The sequence below is a fragment of the Plecotus auritus genome (genome assembly GCF_963455305.1).
Source record: "Plecotus auritus genome assembly, chromosome: 12".
NCBI classification, from domain to species: Eukaryota; Metazoa; Chordata; class Mammalia; order Chiroptera; family Vespertilionidae; genus Plecotus; species Plecotus auritus.
Genome location: NC_137778.1, coordinates 13,087,398 through 13,106,896, shown reverse-complemented (window position 1 = coordinate 13,106,896; position 19,499 = coordinate 13,087,398). Strand labels below are relative to the sequence as shown.

The 19,499-nt window shown below is 42.4% G+C and overlaps 2 protein-coding genes across 3 annotated transcripts in view; one reads left to right on the top strand and one right to left on the bottom strand.

The window, feature by feature from the left end:
• Positions 1-19,499, top strand: part of LAMB3 (laminin subunit beta 3) — a 107,438-nt gene continuing 87,939 nt past the window's right edge. Inside the window, exon 1 of the mRNA XM_080647922.1 lies at positions 1-111. The gene's annotated coding sequence lies outside the window, so the exon portion shown is untranslated. The remainder of the gene's footprint in view (positions 112-19,499) is intronic.
• Positions 1,496-19,499, bottom strand: part of HSD11B1 (hydroxysteroid 11-beta dehydrogenase 1) — a 37,061-nt gene continuing 19,057 nt past the window's right edge. The window contains exons 4-6 of one of the 2 annotated variants that reach the window (XM_080647930.1): positions 19,282-19,467; positions 6,036-6,179; positions 1,496-4,674 (exon numbers count right to left, since the gene is read on the bottom strand). In XM_080647930.1, the coding sequence (XP_080504056.1) occupies positions 4,457-4,674; positions 6,036-6,179; positions 19,282-19,467 (548 nt within the window). In that variant the 3' untranslated portion in view covers positions 1,496-4,456. The remainder of the gene's footprint in view (positions 4,675-6,035; positions 6,180-19,281; positions 19,468-19,499) is intronic. The other variant, XM_080647931.1, reaches the window with a different exon arrangement.

Here is a 19,499-nt window from a genome sequence, read left to right as displayed (position 1 = left end):
GCTCTTTGGCCCTGGGTGGCATAGCTCTTCCTTCACTGTTACCTGGAATTCAGGGCCTACAGGACTGTCCAAGGACAGTAGCAGGAAGGTCCACCAACCCAACAGTCCCAGGTGAGCCAAGCAGGGCACAGATAGACACGTCAGCACTCTGGTTTTCTGGGTCCTTCAGGCCTCAGGTCTCATGGGTGTGGGTTGTTTTTTTTTTTTTTTTTTTTAATTTGTCCCTCAGTTTCCACAGGCCAATGTGCCCTCCCCTCTGGCTTCTGTTTCCCGTCTTCCTTCTCAGAGACTCCCATCGCCAAAGCCTCTCCAACCCAGTGGGTTTTGACCTGGCGTTTTTCTGTTTTTTTTTTTGTTTTTTGTTTTTTTTTTTCCAAAATCCATCTGCCCCTCCGCCCCCGGGGACATTATCTGTTGCTCCAGGTCCATGTCCTCACCCCGTGTGTTCTGGATCTGTGCAGAGCTGCTTCTCCTGGGTTTTCCCTCCTGTGAGCTTGGGATTCTAAGTCCTGTTGTGCCTTTTTGAAAATTCTCTCTTTTCTCGTCTGCCTTATCCCTTACATCTCCCCTGTTCCCATCCCTCTTAGTTTGTGACAAATACTACTGGTGGCCTAACAGAACCCCGTGTTTGGGGGGTGGGAATGTGCTCCATTTCTCAACCTCTCTTAAAGGGAGAGGTGATCATGCGATGTGTGTCTAGCCCCGGGGATGTGAGCTGAAGTCCTGGATAGGGCTTCCCAGTGGGCTCTTCCTCTGGGCCCGATTCATCTGGCATGCCCATGTGCATCTTTCGCCCTTCCTATTCCTGTTTTTCTTGCCCCAACACAGCGTGATGCTGAGAGTAGAGCAGATGTCCTGTGACCACGCAGTGACAAGGAGGAGGATGGATAGTTGAATGGAAAGACAGAAGGAGCCAGCTCCGTAAGGCCCTGGTCTGTCCTTCCCAGACGTCTTGTGATGGGAGGAAAATAAATGTCTACTTGCTTCAGCCACTGACAGTGGGTTTTTCTGTTGCTCCCAGAGGAGTGCAGTGCTAGCAAACATGAAGGTCAACTCGCTGACCCTTTAGTTAAGGCTGCTGACTTCATGCAAGACACGGGCACCTTGAGAGTTGAAGGGTGTGAATATCCCCTCTTTGGGAGCCCTTGTTCCCCCTCTTTCCCTGGCAGTGGTAGAAATAAGCTGTTCTGTTACTTTCAAGTCCTTGGAGGGGGAGAGAGGCATTGTGCTGGGCCTTTAAGAACAGCTACTTATGTCAAGAATGTGGAGAGAGAAAGTCAGGGCGGTGCAGCTGGAGCCGGCTGAACAGGTTTGAGAGAGCTGCTGGTGCATATCTCTTCTCATTAACACTGGGTGATGTCAACTGGTGGCTTGAAATCCACCATGGTGAGAGTGTTTACATCATGGGCATAGCAAATATCACAAATCAGGGCTTTTCCCCTTTCCTTTGCTTTTTCTGGAGCGCCAGTTGTTAAACATTCACGAACACATCCTTGGAAAGGTCAAAGGTTTCATTTATTAACAACATCAATATTGTTTCATAGCTTCTTTTACTTCCCCCATGCAGTTCAGTAAGTGACGAGTGAGCAGAATCAGGGAGCTGCTGATTTATACTGAACACACATGTAACGGAAAGGCATGTATGTGTATAATATTTTAACAAAAATGGATTATATTATACATATTTGTAAGCAACTTGTTTTATACACTTAACAGTATGTCATGAAGATCCTTGCATGTGCGTACACAGAAATCTGCCTCATCCCTTTCTGTCATGATATAGTGATTTCATAATATTGATGTCCCATGGGTAGACATTAAGGTTTTTAAGTTTTTGGTTGGGGTTAGCCCTAACCACGAATGTAATGTTTAGAAAATTTTTTATTTTCCTAACAGGTTCTTGCAGTAAGAGAATATCTTTGTTTTCTTAAAAAAATTGCTGGATGGCTTCAAGCTAGAGTCAGAATCCACTTTGCATGATCAATGAGGGGAGGAGAAGGCCAAAGGGAGCTGAATTCCCTGGGTGTCAGAGTCATATTAGAGGTGGAGCCAGGAGGAAGCACTCTGAAAGAGACATGGCTAAGGGAGGTCTTTGGAGTTAGATGATACACACTGAATGAATGGAAACTTAGTCTTCCTTCTTTCTCCGAAATGTTAGGAACATGCAACAGGGCGCACTCAGTAAGAGTGGAATTGCTTTTGGAATCCACAAAGAAATGCTGGCCAGCGTGGCTTAGTGGTTGAGCATTGATCTATGAGCTATGAGGTCACAGTTCCATCCCTGGCCAGGGCACATGCTCAGGTTGTGGGCTCGATCCCTGGTGTGGGGCATGCAGGAGGCAGCCGATCAATGATTCTCTGTTATCATTGATGTTTCTATCTCCCTCTCCCTTCCTCACTGAAATCATTATATATATTTTAAAAAAGAATAGGGAGAGCAAAGTTGGGGAATTGATGAGTATTGGATTTAGTTTCAGGTGGGTATTCAGTGTGGTGGCTTGGCTAGGATTGGGTAAGGATCATGATGCAGTGGCTTGGGATTGGTGAGCATAGTGAGGTGAAGGTTCCAAAGACTCATGAAAGGTTAACGGTCATTTTATGCTGTCTGTTGAAAAGTTGAGCATTTAAAATGGATTTGCAACATTTATCTTCCTGGACAAACATTGCTTGGAGTAGTAAAGTCAAGCTGATAAAGACAATGCAATTGTAATGTCATGCTAATGAAGACGGTAAGCTAGGAGCCCTCAATGATTTCAGTTCTCAGACATAATTTTTTGTGCCCTTGAATCCCTAACCATGGAAGCACTACGTTTGGGAGCGTTGAGTTCATGCTGGATATACAGTCTGTCTCTCCAGAACACTCTCCATTCTTTTCCACCCTGCTCTGTGCATGGGGAAAGCTGACCTGTTTAGTTTATATCAATCTGCTCCCTTGCGCCTCTGCTCAGCTAATAGGAAATATCAGCAAGAAATCAGAGAGTGACGAGTGTGAGGCTGGGGTATTTATTCCTCCAGATTCCTCCTTCAGGATCCTTAGTGGGCTGGTTGCATTCTTTAACTGAATGGCATAGCTCCTGTCACACGGCACTCTCCAAACAGTTCTTTTTATCTCTGGGTTTTCATAACAGTTCTCTCCTGTTGTCCCTCCTACCATGGCGGGCCCAGGCTTGGAAACGCCTCAACGGGCCCTGATATACACGTTATCTCTTGTGATTGCCCTTGCCCACACTTGTTGTAAATAACCCCCTCGTTATTAAACTCTATTAAAATTATCCAATTCGCCATCTTTTTCAAGTTTGGGGCTTAACAAGGGTTTTGTTGAGTTGTTAATGTAACTGAAGTCTTGTTTTCTATTTGGTTATATTCAGGTGATACCTGGCAAGTGTTGGATAAATACTTGTTGACCGAAGGAATGATTAAATGTGTGAATGGCAGGATTTGAACTCCAACTCCTTCTCTCCAAATGTCTAAAAAACAGTTGCGCATTCACATGTAAAGCATTGATGCTTTATGCACTCTGAGTGCAACGGACGAGCATAGGCTGTGTGGCTCAAGTTTCTGGAGACCTCCACTCTGGGGGGCTTTCCCTAGTGATTCAGACCCAGGGGTCCTCCTTCCTAGAGGAGCAATAACAAAGAATAGAAAAAGGATCTGAAATACACTTTTTCAGACTAGTGAAGACATTATGTCAATTAAATGAAGAGTAGGGTGATTTCTTCAACTCAAAAACAACGAAAAGATTCAAACCATAAAATGAGAAATGAATACTGATAATTTTTACTTGTAAAGGTTATGGTTTTAAAGGCACCATACTGAATGGACTAAAGTTACAGCTACCAGTTATGATTTGGAAAGTTTATGTGACCTCTATTACAATTTATTATACTAAGCACCAGAACATTATTATATATGAGGTAAATTTGATATAACTATTTTATAATTTTATACCTACGGTGACTAACAACTTCACAACTGCAGGTTCCCATAGAAAAGAAGGAAATCTTACCTTTTGCAACAGCGTGGATGGGCCTAGAGAGTATTATGCTAAGTGAAATAAGCCAGTTAAAGAAAGACAAGTACCATATGTGGAATCTAACGAACAAAATAAACTAACAAAATAGAAACAGACTCATAGAGAACAGACTGACAGCTATTAGAGGGGAGAGGGGCTGCAGGGCTGAATGAAAAAGGGGAAGGGGCTAAGCAAAAACAAACAAACAAACAACAAAAACCTCATAGATACTGCAGCTTCATGACATTTAGTATAATCACATGTGCACTGTGCAAGTGTTAGAGGAACTCCTTCAGATTGGGAGACATGAGGCATGACTTGCAACTCTCTGGGGAGACTGACTCATTCATCTCTTTGAGTAGATGCCTTCATGGATGGAGCTTAGATAAACGTCTGGCAGAACAGTCCCAAGCTCCCTTATCCTGCCAAACCCTAAGGACGTTTCTAGTTGTTTATAAATTTTTCCATATTATAACTTCTTAGGCTGAGAAATTCTATGATGTTCCTCCCTGGATTTCTCAGCAGGAGATTGGTCCATCCTGATTTGCCATAATACACTTCCTCTTGGCGCAGAGCTCCCCCTTTGATGATCTCCAGGGCACACTCTTCCTTGGGAGATGCATCTATGTTGAGTATCCCAGACACTGCATTCATGGCTGAGTCTGTTAAATGACAAGAGAAGTGTGGGGTTATCCAAGACTAGTAGAGCCTGCATCATTGAAAGGCCTGCTGACCCCAACAACTTAGCTGATAGGGGCTGTTTGCCAGTGCTTACTCGGAAAGGCCCATGGGCCCTAAAGGGAACACATGGAGAAGACTGGGTAGGCTTAGGGTCTGTTGGGCAAAGAGAGGCTTAATACAGGCCCTGTCTTCCTGGGTGAAGATTTGTGGGGGCAGTTAGAGCGAATTAGTTGAGAGATTTGAGTCATGTTCTTCTCTTGGGTGTTTTGGTTGGGGGTGAGGGAGTAATGTGGACGAGCAGAACAGAGAGAAGTCAAAAAGAGTGCTGCATGATGATTTACTGACTCGCCAAAGGAAGAGGACAAGAATCTAGGCCTTTGATTCCTTGTCAACATTATCCACTTTCACTTAGAAGGAAACTATTATCTTCTCTCACCTTTCAGCTTTTCATGTTCTTTTTGCACAGCTTCTCTCTATCTCTTCCTTGTTTCACTGTGCATCTCTGCCTTTTTCGCTCTCTTGTTCTATAACTGCTACTCAGTTAAATCAATTACTCTTTAAACAAAGTTTCTTATCATACTTGCCACATGTTTTAGATAAACTTGCATTTGGGCTTATGGAAAAATTATAAAAATTATGCAAAGTATTCCCTTACATTCGTCACCCTGCTTCCCCTAATCATAATATCATACATAACCATTGCACAATTATCAAGAACAGGTGTGGTGTAATTGGAACACTATTACTAGCTAAACTACAGGCCTTATTTTTTCACTAATACCTTTTTTTATGATCTAGGATCTTATCCAGGATTTCACTTACTATTAAGTTCTTCTTATTTCCCATCCAATCTGTGATAGCTCTTCAGTCTTTCCTTGTCTCTCATGGGTCCATTGTTTTCTTATAATTGGATTGAGGTGATGCATTTTTGGCAAGAATACTATGAACACACTGCTGTGTCTTTTTCAGTGCAGCATATCAAAGGGTTCATATTTGATATGTCTTATTACTAGTGATGTTATTAAGAAAAACTTGTATTTGGTAAGTCTCATATAGGAAAGTAATGGCCATTGTGAGTCCAAGAGGATATAAGGTGTTCAGAATAGGATCAAGTGATGCGTGTGGTGTCACTCAGCATATCTGGGGGTAAGAATGGAAAGAAGGGTTCAAAGAGTAGTCAGAGGCCCCACTAGTGACAAGAGCACTTCATTAAATGAGGACTTAGTGCTCTCATTGGCTTTTAGGTCATTACACATGAATCGGGGAGTTTACCACCCTCTATCCACAATGGTAAGGCAGATAATCCATCTGCAGGCCATTTATTCCAATCTCTTGACCTTACCTGTGTTTATGAGGCCGAGGATACAGAGAGTGATTGACACATTGACCTTTGTCACTGAATATTCCATCCTGACGGAGGAGAAAAACCCATCGAGAGCAAACTTGCTTGCAGAATAGGGAGCAACAAGTGGACTAGCCATTTTCCCTAAATAATAAATAAATAGGTTAATGAGGTGATCCATTTCAGCTGATTTTGGCTTTATCTGTAGCAGGTGTTTTAACTCCTATGGTGTCCCTTAACCCTTTAAGGCAGGGGTCCTCAAACTTTTTAAACAGGGGGCCAGTTCACTGTCCCTCAGACCGTTGAAGGGCCAGACTATAGTTAAAAAAAAAAAACTATGAACAAATTCCTATGCGCAGTGCGGGCCGGGCACGAGTCGGCTGCTAAGCAGGACAGGCAGCGGCACCCAGCGGGCCAGATAAATGTCCTCAGCGGGCCGCATGTGGCCCACGGGCCGTAGTTTGAGGACGCCTGCTTTAAGGCATAGTTTCTCTCTGCTCCCTATAGAGATTATCATGCTGTGTTGAATTTATATAAAGAAAAAAATTTCTCTGCAAATATTCTCGCTGTTCTGATTTTGTAATAATCAAGGCAGGCTAAACATTCGCTATATTAAGACCATGCATGTGTCCCCAGACCTAGTTCTTGCCCTAGGTCTGGTTTTCTAAATGCTGGTGATAAGCCAAGTCTGATATCTATGATCAACCTCAGGAAATGGCAGGACAGCTAGTGCAATAACTTGAAGATAACCACTGTTAATTTCATGATTACCAGTTGCCATTAAATGAATTGTAAAATTAAAAAAAAATTTCTTTTCCAACCTTAATGTATAAAGAACTCTTAAAAAAATACAAACAAATCTCTTTAGGGAACCACTCCAACTCCAGCCTGAATCATGAGTTTTGGCTTGGGATTTGACTCTAATGGTGTGCAACACAGAATGTCCAGCCAGACTACCTGGTACCACTGGGCTACTGACTACCTTAGGGCTGATCCAAAGACCTGAGCGGGGTGGCAGAGCGGATTGGTTACATTTTAGTAAGGTTAGTAAATAAGAGGGACTAAAAAAGAGCCATGTAATCCCACAGCTGCTAACTCTTTCACCTCCAACCAAAGATATCTGGGGATCCAAGAGTTTGGCAAGAGCTCTCTGCCGGCCCGGCTGGGGGTGGCTCAGTGGTTGAGCATTGATCAATGAACCTGGAGGTCATGGCTTGTATTCCCAGTCAGGGCATGATCCCCAATGTGGGCTGTGCAGGAGGCAGCAGATCAGTGATTTTAACGCCTCTACTATTTTTGGCAGCTAATTTAATTCTTAATTAGGCCTTTGTTCTTATGTTAACCACTCTCTCTGCTCAACTCCTTTTGTTCTCATGAAGTTAGTCATTACCTGCTAACAGGGTGTCTCTTTGTCAAGCAGGAGGAGATACCTTCAGGGCCATAAAGAGAATTTATGAGTTTGTTTTGTGGAGGGAAAGAATGTCTTCAAGTTAGCTGTGAGCAGCTGCTGACGCCCAGGAGTCTGATACATATAAGCGTCATCTATAACTCAAGAAACACAGACTTCTCTCCCAGTTCCCTGAAACACCCCCTCCCAAATCCCCTAGCTGCATAAACACTCATTATGTTTGCTTTTTTAGAGAAATGGATTTGAGAAATCTTGCTCTCCTGTCCTCTTGCTTTGTCCAAATCAAAGAAACATCAGTGTCGCAATGTTTTGGCTTTACTACTACCTGTGCAACGGGCGCTTGAACCTGAATTGTGGAGGAGTGACTCACGTACACAGGTTCAGGAAGGTAGGACATAGACATGTCTTTTTGAGGGCCACCATTTAGCCTACTACATTAACACTAGTGGACTAGATACATTCAAGTTTTGTACTTGTCCTCATAATTTCATTTATAGCTAAAGATCCGATTGAGACTCATATGTTGTCATCACTCCTGAGCTACCTTTAAGCTGGCACATTACCCAGTATTTCCTTGACTTTTATGACCTTGACACTGTTGAGTACTGCCAATAATTCTGTACAAGGTGATTTGCTGAAGCTGACTCCTACTGCATCATGAGAGCTGATTGCTCAATTTCCACGGATTTTTACGGGCAGGCTGAGGGCATGTCGAAATGGCCATCATGAGGTTCTTATACATGGAAATGCTACACATAACATTTTTTGATTGTCACCTTTTGGAGAGGTAGTTGTTAAACATTTACTAGCACCCTGCTGATGAATGTCCCCCGGTTTTGATTTTTTTCTGTTGTTTCCTCATGATTAGATTCAGGCTATGCATTTTTTTTGGCAGGATCACAGGGTTCATTCTATTTTTCTTCCTTTTCATACTTGTAACACTGACAGTGAGAACCTGATCCTCAACATATATTATTTATTTGATTAATGCCCCCCAGTATGTGGTTATCCATCAGTTGTATCTTCGCCTTCTCTGTGGACATCCTCCTCATCCCCACTGGGCACTGAACCCCATGCCAGGCCACAAGGATGCCCTCTTTACTCCCCATTGAGCTGCCCCCTTGTAGTCTCCCTTGCAGAGGCCCTTGTCGCCTCTATTATTGACATCCCATGCCAGGTGCTGCATGGACATCCTCCTTGGTCTGGTGTGAAACAGGTTCCTGGTATACACCAAACTACCATTGCTGCCTCTTGTCTGGATGCCCTTCTTGTCTCATCTCGGTCTTGACATCCCAAGTCAGGCTGCCATAGCTGCTCCCTGACACAAAGCTGTCCCATTCTGCTCAAGTTTGGCAACCTGAGCCAACAGAGCAATATTTAAGGATGATTATCCCTGGATGCACAGGGGGGTCAGACATATCTACCCCTGCCTCCCCTTCTTGTAGCCTAACCCTGCCCTCCTGTGGCCTTGCTGATTAGACCTGTGTCAATAATTGTCCCTCTCTCAGTTGAGTGACTTATGGGATTGACTTATACAATTCAGCTGAGCCAGTTAGACACCTCTTCTCTGGAAGGAATTTGGCGTTGGGAGATTGAGAGACCAAGAGAGTTGGCAATGAGGCAGAAGTCAAAAGCATATTGAGAGTTGTTAGGTTGAGAAAGGGATGTGGCAGCCAGGCTGAACTATGCACCAAATGAAGCAGAGGCTAATAGAGAAGAAGAGGGTCAGGTGTGCTGAGAGAAGCAGGTTTGGCATAACCACACTCGCTCTGGGACATCCTGAGGTTGCCTTATTTCCTGGTGACTTCTCCATATAAGGCCAGCTGTCTCTCCAAGGATGGACTGAGACAAATGTGTGCCCAGTATGGGCCAGTGATTTGGCACCCCTTCAAAATAATATTCGTTAAATATTGCTCAGCATTTACTTAGAGCCTGTAGGGCAAGAGTGATTTTATAATGCCAGAAATAAAGGATTTATTACATATATGTATTACATGGGAGTTCCTGAGCCAGACATCTTCATGGAAAAACATTAAATAATTTATAACTCCTATAGTAGTAAAATCAAGTATGCCAGACATTATTTGGATTCTGACTTTCAGGCATATGTCAGCTAACTATTTGCAACATTGGTAACTTTGCTTATATGTTCATAGCCATGTTGAAAAATATCCTGCCATATGTGCATATATATATATATATATATATATATATACACACACACACACACACATACATATTTATATTAGTATTTATATCTGTGACTGCATTATATTTGCTGGGTGTAATGATAGGAACACTTGTTAAGGCTATTGATACATGTTGTCAAATTGCTGTAGACAAAATGAAAAGTGAAGGACTAGATTTAAAAAAATCAATTGTGAAAACCAGTTAAAATGAATACAAGAACCATACCCCTTTCCACCAACAGTATATGAGAGTGCCTCTCTCACACCTACTTTGTGGACTTAACAAAGTTTTAAACAATTGACAATTTTGTAGGTAGATCAACAAGCCAAATTAAACAACAAAAAACAACAGCCCACCCCCACCATGGTATTTAGTAGTTTGAATTCGGTAGTTTAGTTGGTTTAGTCATTTGAACTTGTTTGTTTACTTGGGAAGTTGAGACAAGCTCTATCCTCCTGAAGTCAGAGGAGAACTATTTTGTTTTTGCTACAGGTAGAGACCTATCCCTTACTTTTCTTTTTATACTAATAAAATTTACACCAAGCTCATGGTACAGTAAGCAGTTCCGAAGTGTATAAGATAAAAGCTGAAAACCCCTTTCTGTAAGCACAGTTGGGCTCATACTATATATACTGTCCTCTAAATTATTTTTCCTTTGAACATAGGATTTTTATAGTGAGTATGTATACAAATTTACATAGTATTGCACTACAATTAAAGAACTTGTTGCTAGTGGTGAATATTCAGGTTGCTTTCCGTGTTGTTGTTTTCTTTTTTTTTTTTTTTTCCATTTTATTTTATTTTTATTTTATTTTTTTTTAAATAAATCTTTATTCAGATTATTACAATTATTTCTCCTTTTTTCCCCCATAGTTCCCCTCCAGCCATTTCCCACCCCACCTTCTGCCCTTACCTACCCCCCACTGTCCTCATCCATAGGTGTATGATTTTTGTCCAGTCTCTTTATGAACCCCCCCATACCCCTTTCCCCCTGAGAATTATCAGTCCACTCCCTTTCTATGCCCCTGATTCTATTGTATTCACCAGATTATTCTGTTCCTCAGGTTTTTAATTCACTTGATTTTTAGGTTCACTTGTTGATAGATATGTATTTGTTGTTCATAATTTTTATCTTTCCTTTTTTCTTCTTCCTCTTCTTTAAGAATACCTTTCAGCATTTCATATAATACTGGTTTGGTGGTGATGAACTCCTTTAGCTTTTTCTTGTCTGTGAAACTCTTTATCTGCCCTTCAATTCTGAATGATAGCTTTGCTGGGTAGAGTAATCTTGGTTGTAGGTTCTTGCTATTCATCACATTGAAAATTTCTTGCCACTCCCGTCTGGCCTGCATAGTTTCCGTTGAAAAGTCAGCTGACAGTCGTATGGGTGCTCCCCTGTAGGTAACTAACTGTTTTTCTCTTGCTGCTTTTAATATTCTCTCTTTGTCTTTTGCTCTTGGCATTTTAATTATGATGTGTCTTGGTGTAGTCCTCTTTGGATTCCTTTTGTTTGGGGTTCTGTGGGCTTCCTGGACTTGTAAGTCTATTTCTTTCACCAGGTGGGGGAAGTTTTCGGTCATTATTTCTTCAAATAGGTTTTCAGTATTTTGCTCTCTCTCTTCTTCTGGCACCCCCATAATTCTGATGTTGGTACGCTTGAAGTTGTCCCAGAGTCTTCTTACATTATCTTCAACTTTTTGGATTTTTTTTTTTGCTTTTTGCTTTTTCGGTTGAGTGTTTTTTGCTTCTTTGTATTTCAATTCTTTGACTTGATTTTTGTGTTCCTCTTGTCTGTTTTTGGGTCTCTGTATAATATTTTTTATTTCAGTCAGTGTATGTTTAATTTCTAGTTGGTCCTTTTTCATCTCTTCGAGGGTCTCGTTATATTTATCGGCCTTTTCTAGGATATTCTTAAAAAGCCTTATAACCGTGGTTTTGAATTCTATATCCAGTCGTTTGTTTTCCTCCATTTCTTTCGTTTGTGATCTGATTCTTAGACGCCGCATTTTCACTGCTTCCCTGAGTTGGTAGATTTGTGTGCTAGGTTTCCAATTTGGCCCAGTGGGTCTGCCTCCCCAGTTAACCTGAGGTGGACACTCTTGGTGCACCCCTTTGTGGACTGTGTGTACAGCCTTGTTGTAATTAAGTCTTTATTGTTGTTGGTATCACTGGGAAGAATTGACCTCCAGGCCAGTTGGCTGTAAGGATCAGCTGTGTCTATGCTGGGAGAAGTCCGGTGCTGGAGACAGCCTTATAGGATTAGACTTGCCAAATTGCAATAGCCTCTGTGCTCAGCTTGGATGGGGTGGAGTCTCAGTCTTGGCTTCCCATCAGCCTTGCCCTTGCTAGCACGTGTGTGCTTTCAGTCCTCTGCCTTCCCGGCTCCCGATTCTCCGCCCGAGAGTCCAGACTCCCCCCACAAGAGCGTGGGTCTCCGGGGGCTCACCTGGAACTGGGGTTCACTGCAGTCAGAACTGGGGCTCACTTCAGTCAGAACTGGTGTTCAGTGCCGTCAGGAGCCTCTGACTCCCTTCTGCTAGGGAAAGCCTGTGGCAGCCTCCGCAGCCTTTGTGCACACTGGCGCGAGCGGACTTTCAGTCTTCCGCCTTCCCCGGCTCCCGAGTCTCCGCCCGAGAGTCCAGACTCCCCCCACAAGATCGTGGGTCTCCAGGGGCTCGCCTGGAACTGGGGTTCACTGCAGTCAGAACTGGGGCTCACTTCAGTCAGAACTGGTGTTTGGTGCCGTCAGGAGCCTCTCACTCCCTTCCGCTAGGGAAAGCCTGTGGCTGCCTCCCGCAGCCTTTGTGCGCACTGGCGCGAGCGGACTTTCAGTCTTCCGCCTTCCCCGGCTCCCGAGTCTCCGCCCGAGAGTCCAGACTCCCCCCACAAGAGCGTGGGTCCCCGGGGGCTCGCCTGGAACTGGGGTTCACTGCAGTCAGAACTGGGGCTCACTTCAGTCAGAACTGGGGTTTTGTGCCGTCAGGAGCCTCTCAGTCCCTTCCGCTAGGGAAAGCCTGTGGCAGCCTCCCGCAGCCTTTGTGCGCACTGGCGCGAGCGGACTTTCAGTCTTCCGCCTTCCCCGGCTCCCGAGTCTCCGCCCGAGAGTCCAGACTCCCCCGTGTTGTTGTTTTCTTAGTTAAATTTTATTGGGGTGACATTGGTCAGCATGAACATATAGGTTTCATGTGCAAATTTCTAAGTTATAAAATCTGTATATAGCACCAGGTGCCCACCACCCAAAGTCAAATCTTCTCCTGTCACCTAATATTAGGACTCCCTTCTCCCTACACTGCTGTTTGTGTTCATAAGTTTCAGTTTTATATCCCACATATGAGTGAAATCATATGGTTCTTAGCTTTTGCTGTCTGACTTATTTCACTTAGCATAATGTTCTCAAGGTCCATCCATGTTGTTGTAAACGACATTATTTCATCCTTTCTTATGGCTGAGTAGTATTCCATTGTGTAGATGCATCACATCTTCTTTATCCAGTCCTCTATCACAGGGCACTTTGGTTGTTTCCAGTGTGTGTTTTATTCCTGTAAGCAATGCCCTAGCAATTGCTGACGCTGGGATGTAGGCTTCATGTGGGCGAGCACCTGACCTCACCTGGCCTCTTTTGCTGGCTGCCATCGCCCAGCGTCTGGCACAGGGCCTGGCTCAGAGTGGGCCCTCCACACATATTTTGTGAGTAAATGAATGGATATATTTGGGGAGCACTTGTGCAAGTTCATCTGTAGAATAGAGTTCTCTGCTGTAGAGTTCTGCTCTCTTCCCAGTCATTCCTCATCTTGTGCTTCCTTAGGTGGACTTCTCATTGAAATCAATACTGATCTCAACAAGAATCCTCCTTGGGCCAAGCTCAACTTCTGACACTATATTTTCACACCACGTCAAATTCACTTTTCATTTTTTTAACTTTATACTTAGGGGCGTGTGTGTGTGTTTTAATGCGATGCCTTTGTCAATATTTGCAATAAGAAGCTGCATAGGAAATCAATTTGCTATATTTGCTGTTTTAAGAGTGTTGCTAATATCTCAATGGGCAAGGCCATATAAAAACAATTTACAGAACAGAAATTATAAATTGCCTGTAAACACATGACAATAAAATTCATTCATTAATTATTTGACTTTCATTAAATATTTAATACCTCCAAGGTGCTGTTATAGGAAATAAAGATATGATGATAACCAAAAAATAGAATTCTACTTCTCTCAAGAGAACAAGGACCTCACATGTCATCTCACAAGTGAACAAATTTAAATGATAAATACAGCCCTAGTTTGTTTAGCTTAGTGGATAGAGCGTTGGCCTGCGGACTGAAGGGTCCCAGGTTTGATTCCCCTCAAGGGCACATGCCCGGGTTGTGGGCTCGATCCCCAGTAGGGGCATGCAGGAGGCAGTTGATCAATAATTTTCCCTCATCATTGATGTTTCTATCTCTCTCTCCCTCTCCCTTCCTCTCTGAAATAAATTAAAATATATTAAGAAAATAAATTATAAATACAGTCTTCTGTACCTGCGGGTTCCACATTGATAGGTTCAACTAGCAGCAGATCAAAAATATTTGAAAGAAATGTTATGTTGGGAACGTGTATATATAGTTAGGCCTACATCTGTACTGAACATGTACAGATATTTTCTTGTCATCATTCCCTAAACAAGACAGTATAACAACTATTTATAGCATTTATATTATATTAGGTATTATATGTAATCTAAAGATGATTTAGAGTGTTGACTGAGAGAAAAAGGTAAGGCTGCCAGGTAAAAAAAACTCCTTATTTGGGCTTTTGAACTGAAATTCAGAAACAGATTCTGGAAGCAACTAGAAAAGTGTCCTGTCTGGGATTAACATTTTGGTTACATTAGCCATTTACCAAGGATTATGATCAAAGGGAAATTTATCTTTTGGAAGTCATTGGCTTCTCATGAACACTGACTTTCCATTATTGGGAAAGAAACGTTTTTGCATAGTTCTAGGAAGCACAGCTATATGGCACAGTCTTAGAAAGCTTCTTTCTCAGCAAAAAACTTGTGTGGTTTTTTTTTTTTGCAAGTCAGCAAGGTTGTTGCAATTTGTTTGTCCAACAAGACGGAGTCCAGAGTATAAGATGACTCCGGTCATCTGTTTTCACGGAAGTATACAGAGGAATGTGCGTTGGTTATATGCAAATACTATTGCATTTGGCAGAAGGGCCTTGAGCATCCTGGGGTGATGGTGGTGGTGTCCTGGAACCAATCCATTGCTGATACTGAAGGACGACTGTACTAAACACCTTTTACCTATAAAATTGTCACTTGTTGCAAACAATAGCTTTGAAAACATTCCCATCATTCCACCCAGTAAATCTAGTGTGTAATTGATGTGATGTGCTACAGTTATGAAGTTCATGGAGCTAAAGGGCATGACAATGGAATGACCTTTACTTTTCTAAAATGGAACCTATGTCTTGAAGACCCACTTGACTAATGGCAGATAAACCTTTTCCAGAGATTTCCAAATGTTCTCTGCCCAATCCAGTGATTCCCCCCACCCACCCAATCAAATTGGAATATTAATATCTCTGTCTCAGTTTATTTCACAAATACCATGTAGGCATTCTCTTGCCATTATTTCACCTACCCTACTGTCCCCTGCATCTGATAGAAGGGGTTTTGTTTTCACGATGGACCTTGGATTTCAGAGAGATTGGGTCTGGGGTGTGTATGTAATATGTAGGATACACATGTGGGGTGGCCTGCTTTCTAGTTTTAAAAAAAATTCTTTTATTGAATTTAATGGGTTGACATTGGTTAATAAAATTATATAGGTTTCAGGTGTACAATTCATCATCTGTATATTGTATTGTGTATTCATCACACCAAGTGAAGTCTCCTTCCATCACCCTTTACACTCTGGTACCTTCCCCAACCCCCTTTCCCACTGGTACTCACCATACTATTGTCTGTGTCTATGAGGTTTTTTTCTTTGCTTAATCCCTTCTCCTTTTCACCCAGCTCCCCAACCCCACTCCCCTCTGACAGCTATCAGTCTGTTTTCTATCCACGAGTCTGTTTCTATTTTGGTAGTTTATTTTGTTCATTAGATTCCACATATGAGTGAAATCATATGGTACTTACCTTTCTCTGACTGGCTTATTTCACTTAGTATAATGGTCTCCAGGTCCATCCATGCTGTGGCAAAGGGTAACATTTCCTTCTTTTTGTATGGCCGAGTAGTATCCCATTATGTAAGTGTATCACAGCTGTTTTATCCACTCATCTACTGATGGGCACTTGGGCTGCTTCCAAATCTTGGCTATTGTAAATAACACTGCAATGAACATAGGGATGCATGTATTCTTCTGAATTAGTGTTTCAGGTTCCTTCAGATATATTCCCAGGAGTGTGATTGTTGGGTCAAACAGCAGTTCCATTTTTCATTTTTTGAGGAAACTCCATACTGTTTTCCACAGTGGCGGCACCAGTCTGCATTCCCACCAACAGTGCCGAGGATTCCCTTTTCTCCACGTCCTCACCAACACTTGTTGATTTATTGATGGTTGCCATTTGGACAAGTCCATTTGGACAAATGTGAGGTGATATCTCATTGTGGTTTTAATTGGCATTTCTTTGATGATTAGTGACGTTGAGCATCTTTTCATGTGTCTATTAGCCATTTGTATGTCTTCTTCTTGCTCATTTTTAAACTGGATTGTATTTTTGGTGTTGAGCTATATCAGTCCTTTATAAATTTTGGATATTAACCCATCATCAGATATATCATTGTCAAATATGTTCTCCCATTCAGTGGGTTGTCTTTTCATTTTGTTGACTGTTGGTGTATAAAAATGCAACCGTATTTTGGATTTTATTTTGTATCCTGCAATTTTATGGAACTTACCAGTTTTAAAAGTTTTTTTTGTGTGGAATCTTTAGGTTACTTTATATACAGTTTCATCAAATAATGACAATTTTACCTCTTTCTTTCCAATTTGGATGCCTTTTATTTCTTCTTCTTGTCTGATTTCTGTGGCTAGGACTTCCAGTACTATGTTAAATAAGAGTGGTGAAAGCAGACATCCTTGTCTTTTTCCCAGTCTTAAGGGACACGCTTGTAGTTTTTGCCCAATAAATATGATGTTGGCTGTAGGTTTGTCATATATGGCTTTTATTAAGTTGAGATATGTTCCCTCTATTCTTATTTTGTTGAGAGGTTTTTTTTAAATCATAGATGGGTGCTGGATTTTATCAAATGCTTTTTCAGCATCTATTGATCTGATCATGTGATTTTTATCTTTCAATTTGTTTATGTGATGTATCATGTTTATTGATTTGCAGCTATTGCACCAACCTTGCATACCCAGAATAAAGCCCACTTGATCATGGAGTATGATCTTTTTAATGAATTGCTGGATCTGGTTTGCTAATATTTTAAGATTTTAGAATTCATGTTCATCAGGGATAAGATTTCAGTGTAATGCAATGCCTAGACATGCATTGGGGATAAAAACGATTGCTTATCACTATAATTCCATAAACAACTTAATCCAGTCCCTGAAAGGAATGATTAAAAACCCAGTCCAATACTCCTTGGCTGACCTCATTTTGAGACTTAGCATCCCATGTTTGTGGAATTCAGATTTTAAGGAGGAAGGATTAATGAACATTGATGTTGCCTATTTAAAAGAATATGGCATAGAACAGAGACATTCTTCAGTTAGGGAGAGAAAGTGAAGTTGTCTGGACTTTGGCAGTTCAAAGACATGCTTTAAGCAAACAGGCTGAATTCTTTGGCTAAAGAACCAATAGACTTGAAGGATAGTAGTCCAACTAGATTTCCATCTCCAAGATTTCACAGAAATCACAAAGTGATATTTAGTAGGTGTAGGTGATGTGTGGAAGCAGAGGTTATCAACCTGTCACCATGCCCTTGGACTTCTACAGTAATTCTTGTTCCTTTCGAAAACAGTCACACTGTGCGTATGTTATAGAAAGTTAAAATTTCCAGCCAAAGATGATGCATGTCTTTGCATCAGTAAGTGTATGATTTAATCAACTGAAATTCTTAAAGCCACCTACACCAGGACTGATGTGAGGGTTTTGGCCAGTGCCCTAGGGTGAACTGGGGATGTGCCCAGCACCCTTTCCACTCAGTATGCATCTGGAAGCTCTCCCTTCCTTTCAGCCCAGAGGGAGGCTGTGTCTGGGGAGGGTGGGGAGTCTGTGCTGCCTGGGAGGCACAGGAATGCATATCAATCACTGTTTGGTGGGTAGTGCAGACACATTGCCCTTTTATCCCACCACCATGCAGGCCTCTCCCGTCCAGGAAGTAGAGCTCTTTACAACATCGATGGCATTTTTAGTCATAGCAATAACTGACATTTGTGAAGTACGTAAGAACTTACAAAGGCCTCTAGGCTGCTGGTTTCACATTGCCAGGAATGAAATTGAGATGGCTGACATTGATGCTGGTGTTTGTACCTTCCAGCCACATCCTTCTAACTGACTAATCAACAAATCAAAACAACCAATCAAAAAATTTTCTCTGGGACCTATGATGAAATGCACCAAGGCATCCCCCATGCTTTTTACTGGGGACAACTTCTGATGCTGCCACCATCCAGAACATCAGGGACTTCTCTTGATCACACACAGTTCTATTCCTCTATACACACTCTCTCCCTACCCCGTTGGTTGTTTAGATCGGACTTTTAGTGTAGCAAGTTCAGATTTGGAGTATACCCCAATTCTAGGCATGTCTATTAATAATATGGTATGTTTGTTTCTGTTTATTTCACTTTGCCTTAGCTTAACCCACCAATTAGGCAACAGTATGTTGTTAAAATACTTCACTTTTCAGTTCTACCTTTGCATCAACTAACTTCACCTACCTACAGCTCTTGTAGATGAAAGAAGCAAAATCATTTTTACTCATCATGACCAGGTCTCTCTCTTAGTATCAGGACAGGCTGTACTTCTAGAAGTTTCTCGATGTCCCATTGGACTTCCGTTTGTAGATCATAAGCCAGCAGGCTTCCGGTAGGCATTCTGAACTGCTGGTCTTTCTCCGTTCCTTCCAGGGAACTTGTAGCCCATCTACCTTGAATGATCCCTCATTTTGTATTGCCCCCGTTGTTATCAATGGCAGCTCTCTTACTCAGCATGCAAGCCCATGTCTCTTATTTATATACTAGAGGCCCGGTGCACGAATTCGTGCATGGGTGGGGTCCCTCAGCCTGGCTGGTGATCGGGGCCATCTTGCCCAGTCCAGGGGGAGGGACCATGGGAGGTTGGCTGGCCACAGGAGGTTGGCTGGCCATGGGAAGTTGGCTGTGGGAGCACACTGACCACCAGGGGGTAGCTCCTGCATTGAGCATCTGCCCCCTGGTGGTCAGCGCACATTGTAGCTACTGGCTGGTTGTCTGGTCGTAACAGTTGCTTAGGCTTTTATATATATAGATCTGCCTGCCAACGCATATGGGAAAATTGACAGTCGGCTTTTGCTTAATATCACTGTGAGCATTTCAACTTCCAGTTTATATTGTGATATTTCTGTGCATGAGAACTGGTAAAAAATTCATATTTACTACAGAGCCCCCGACATCATCCCTAGCACATCTCCTGCTCCTACCTTCTACAGGGGCCCCTGCCCCACTCACCAGCCATGGAGGAGACAACGACAATGCTTCCGTTGCTCTGCTTCAGCATGGGTAGGGCAGCCATACTCAGGACCACATAACTGATGTAGTTGACCTCCATATTTCTGCGCACTAAGTCGATATCACCAGCAAATGGTTGCATAGTAGTGCTGGTGATGTGATTGAGAATGAGCATGTCAAGTCCTCCTGCAAGAAATGACTGTGTTGAGAGAAGCTAT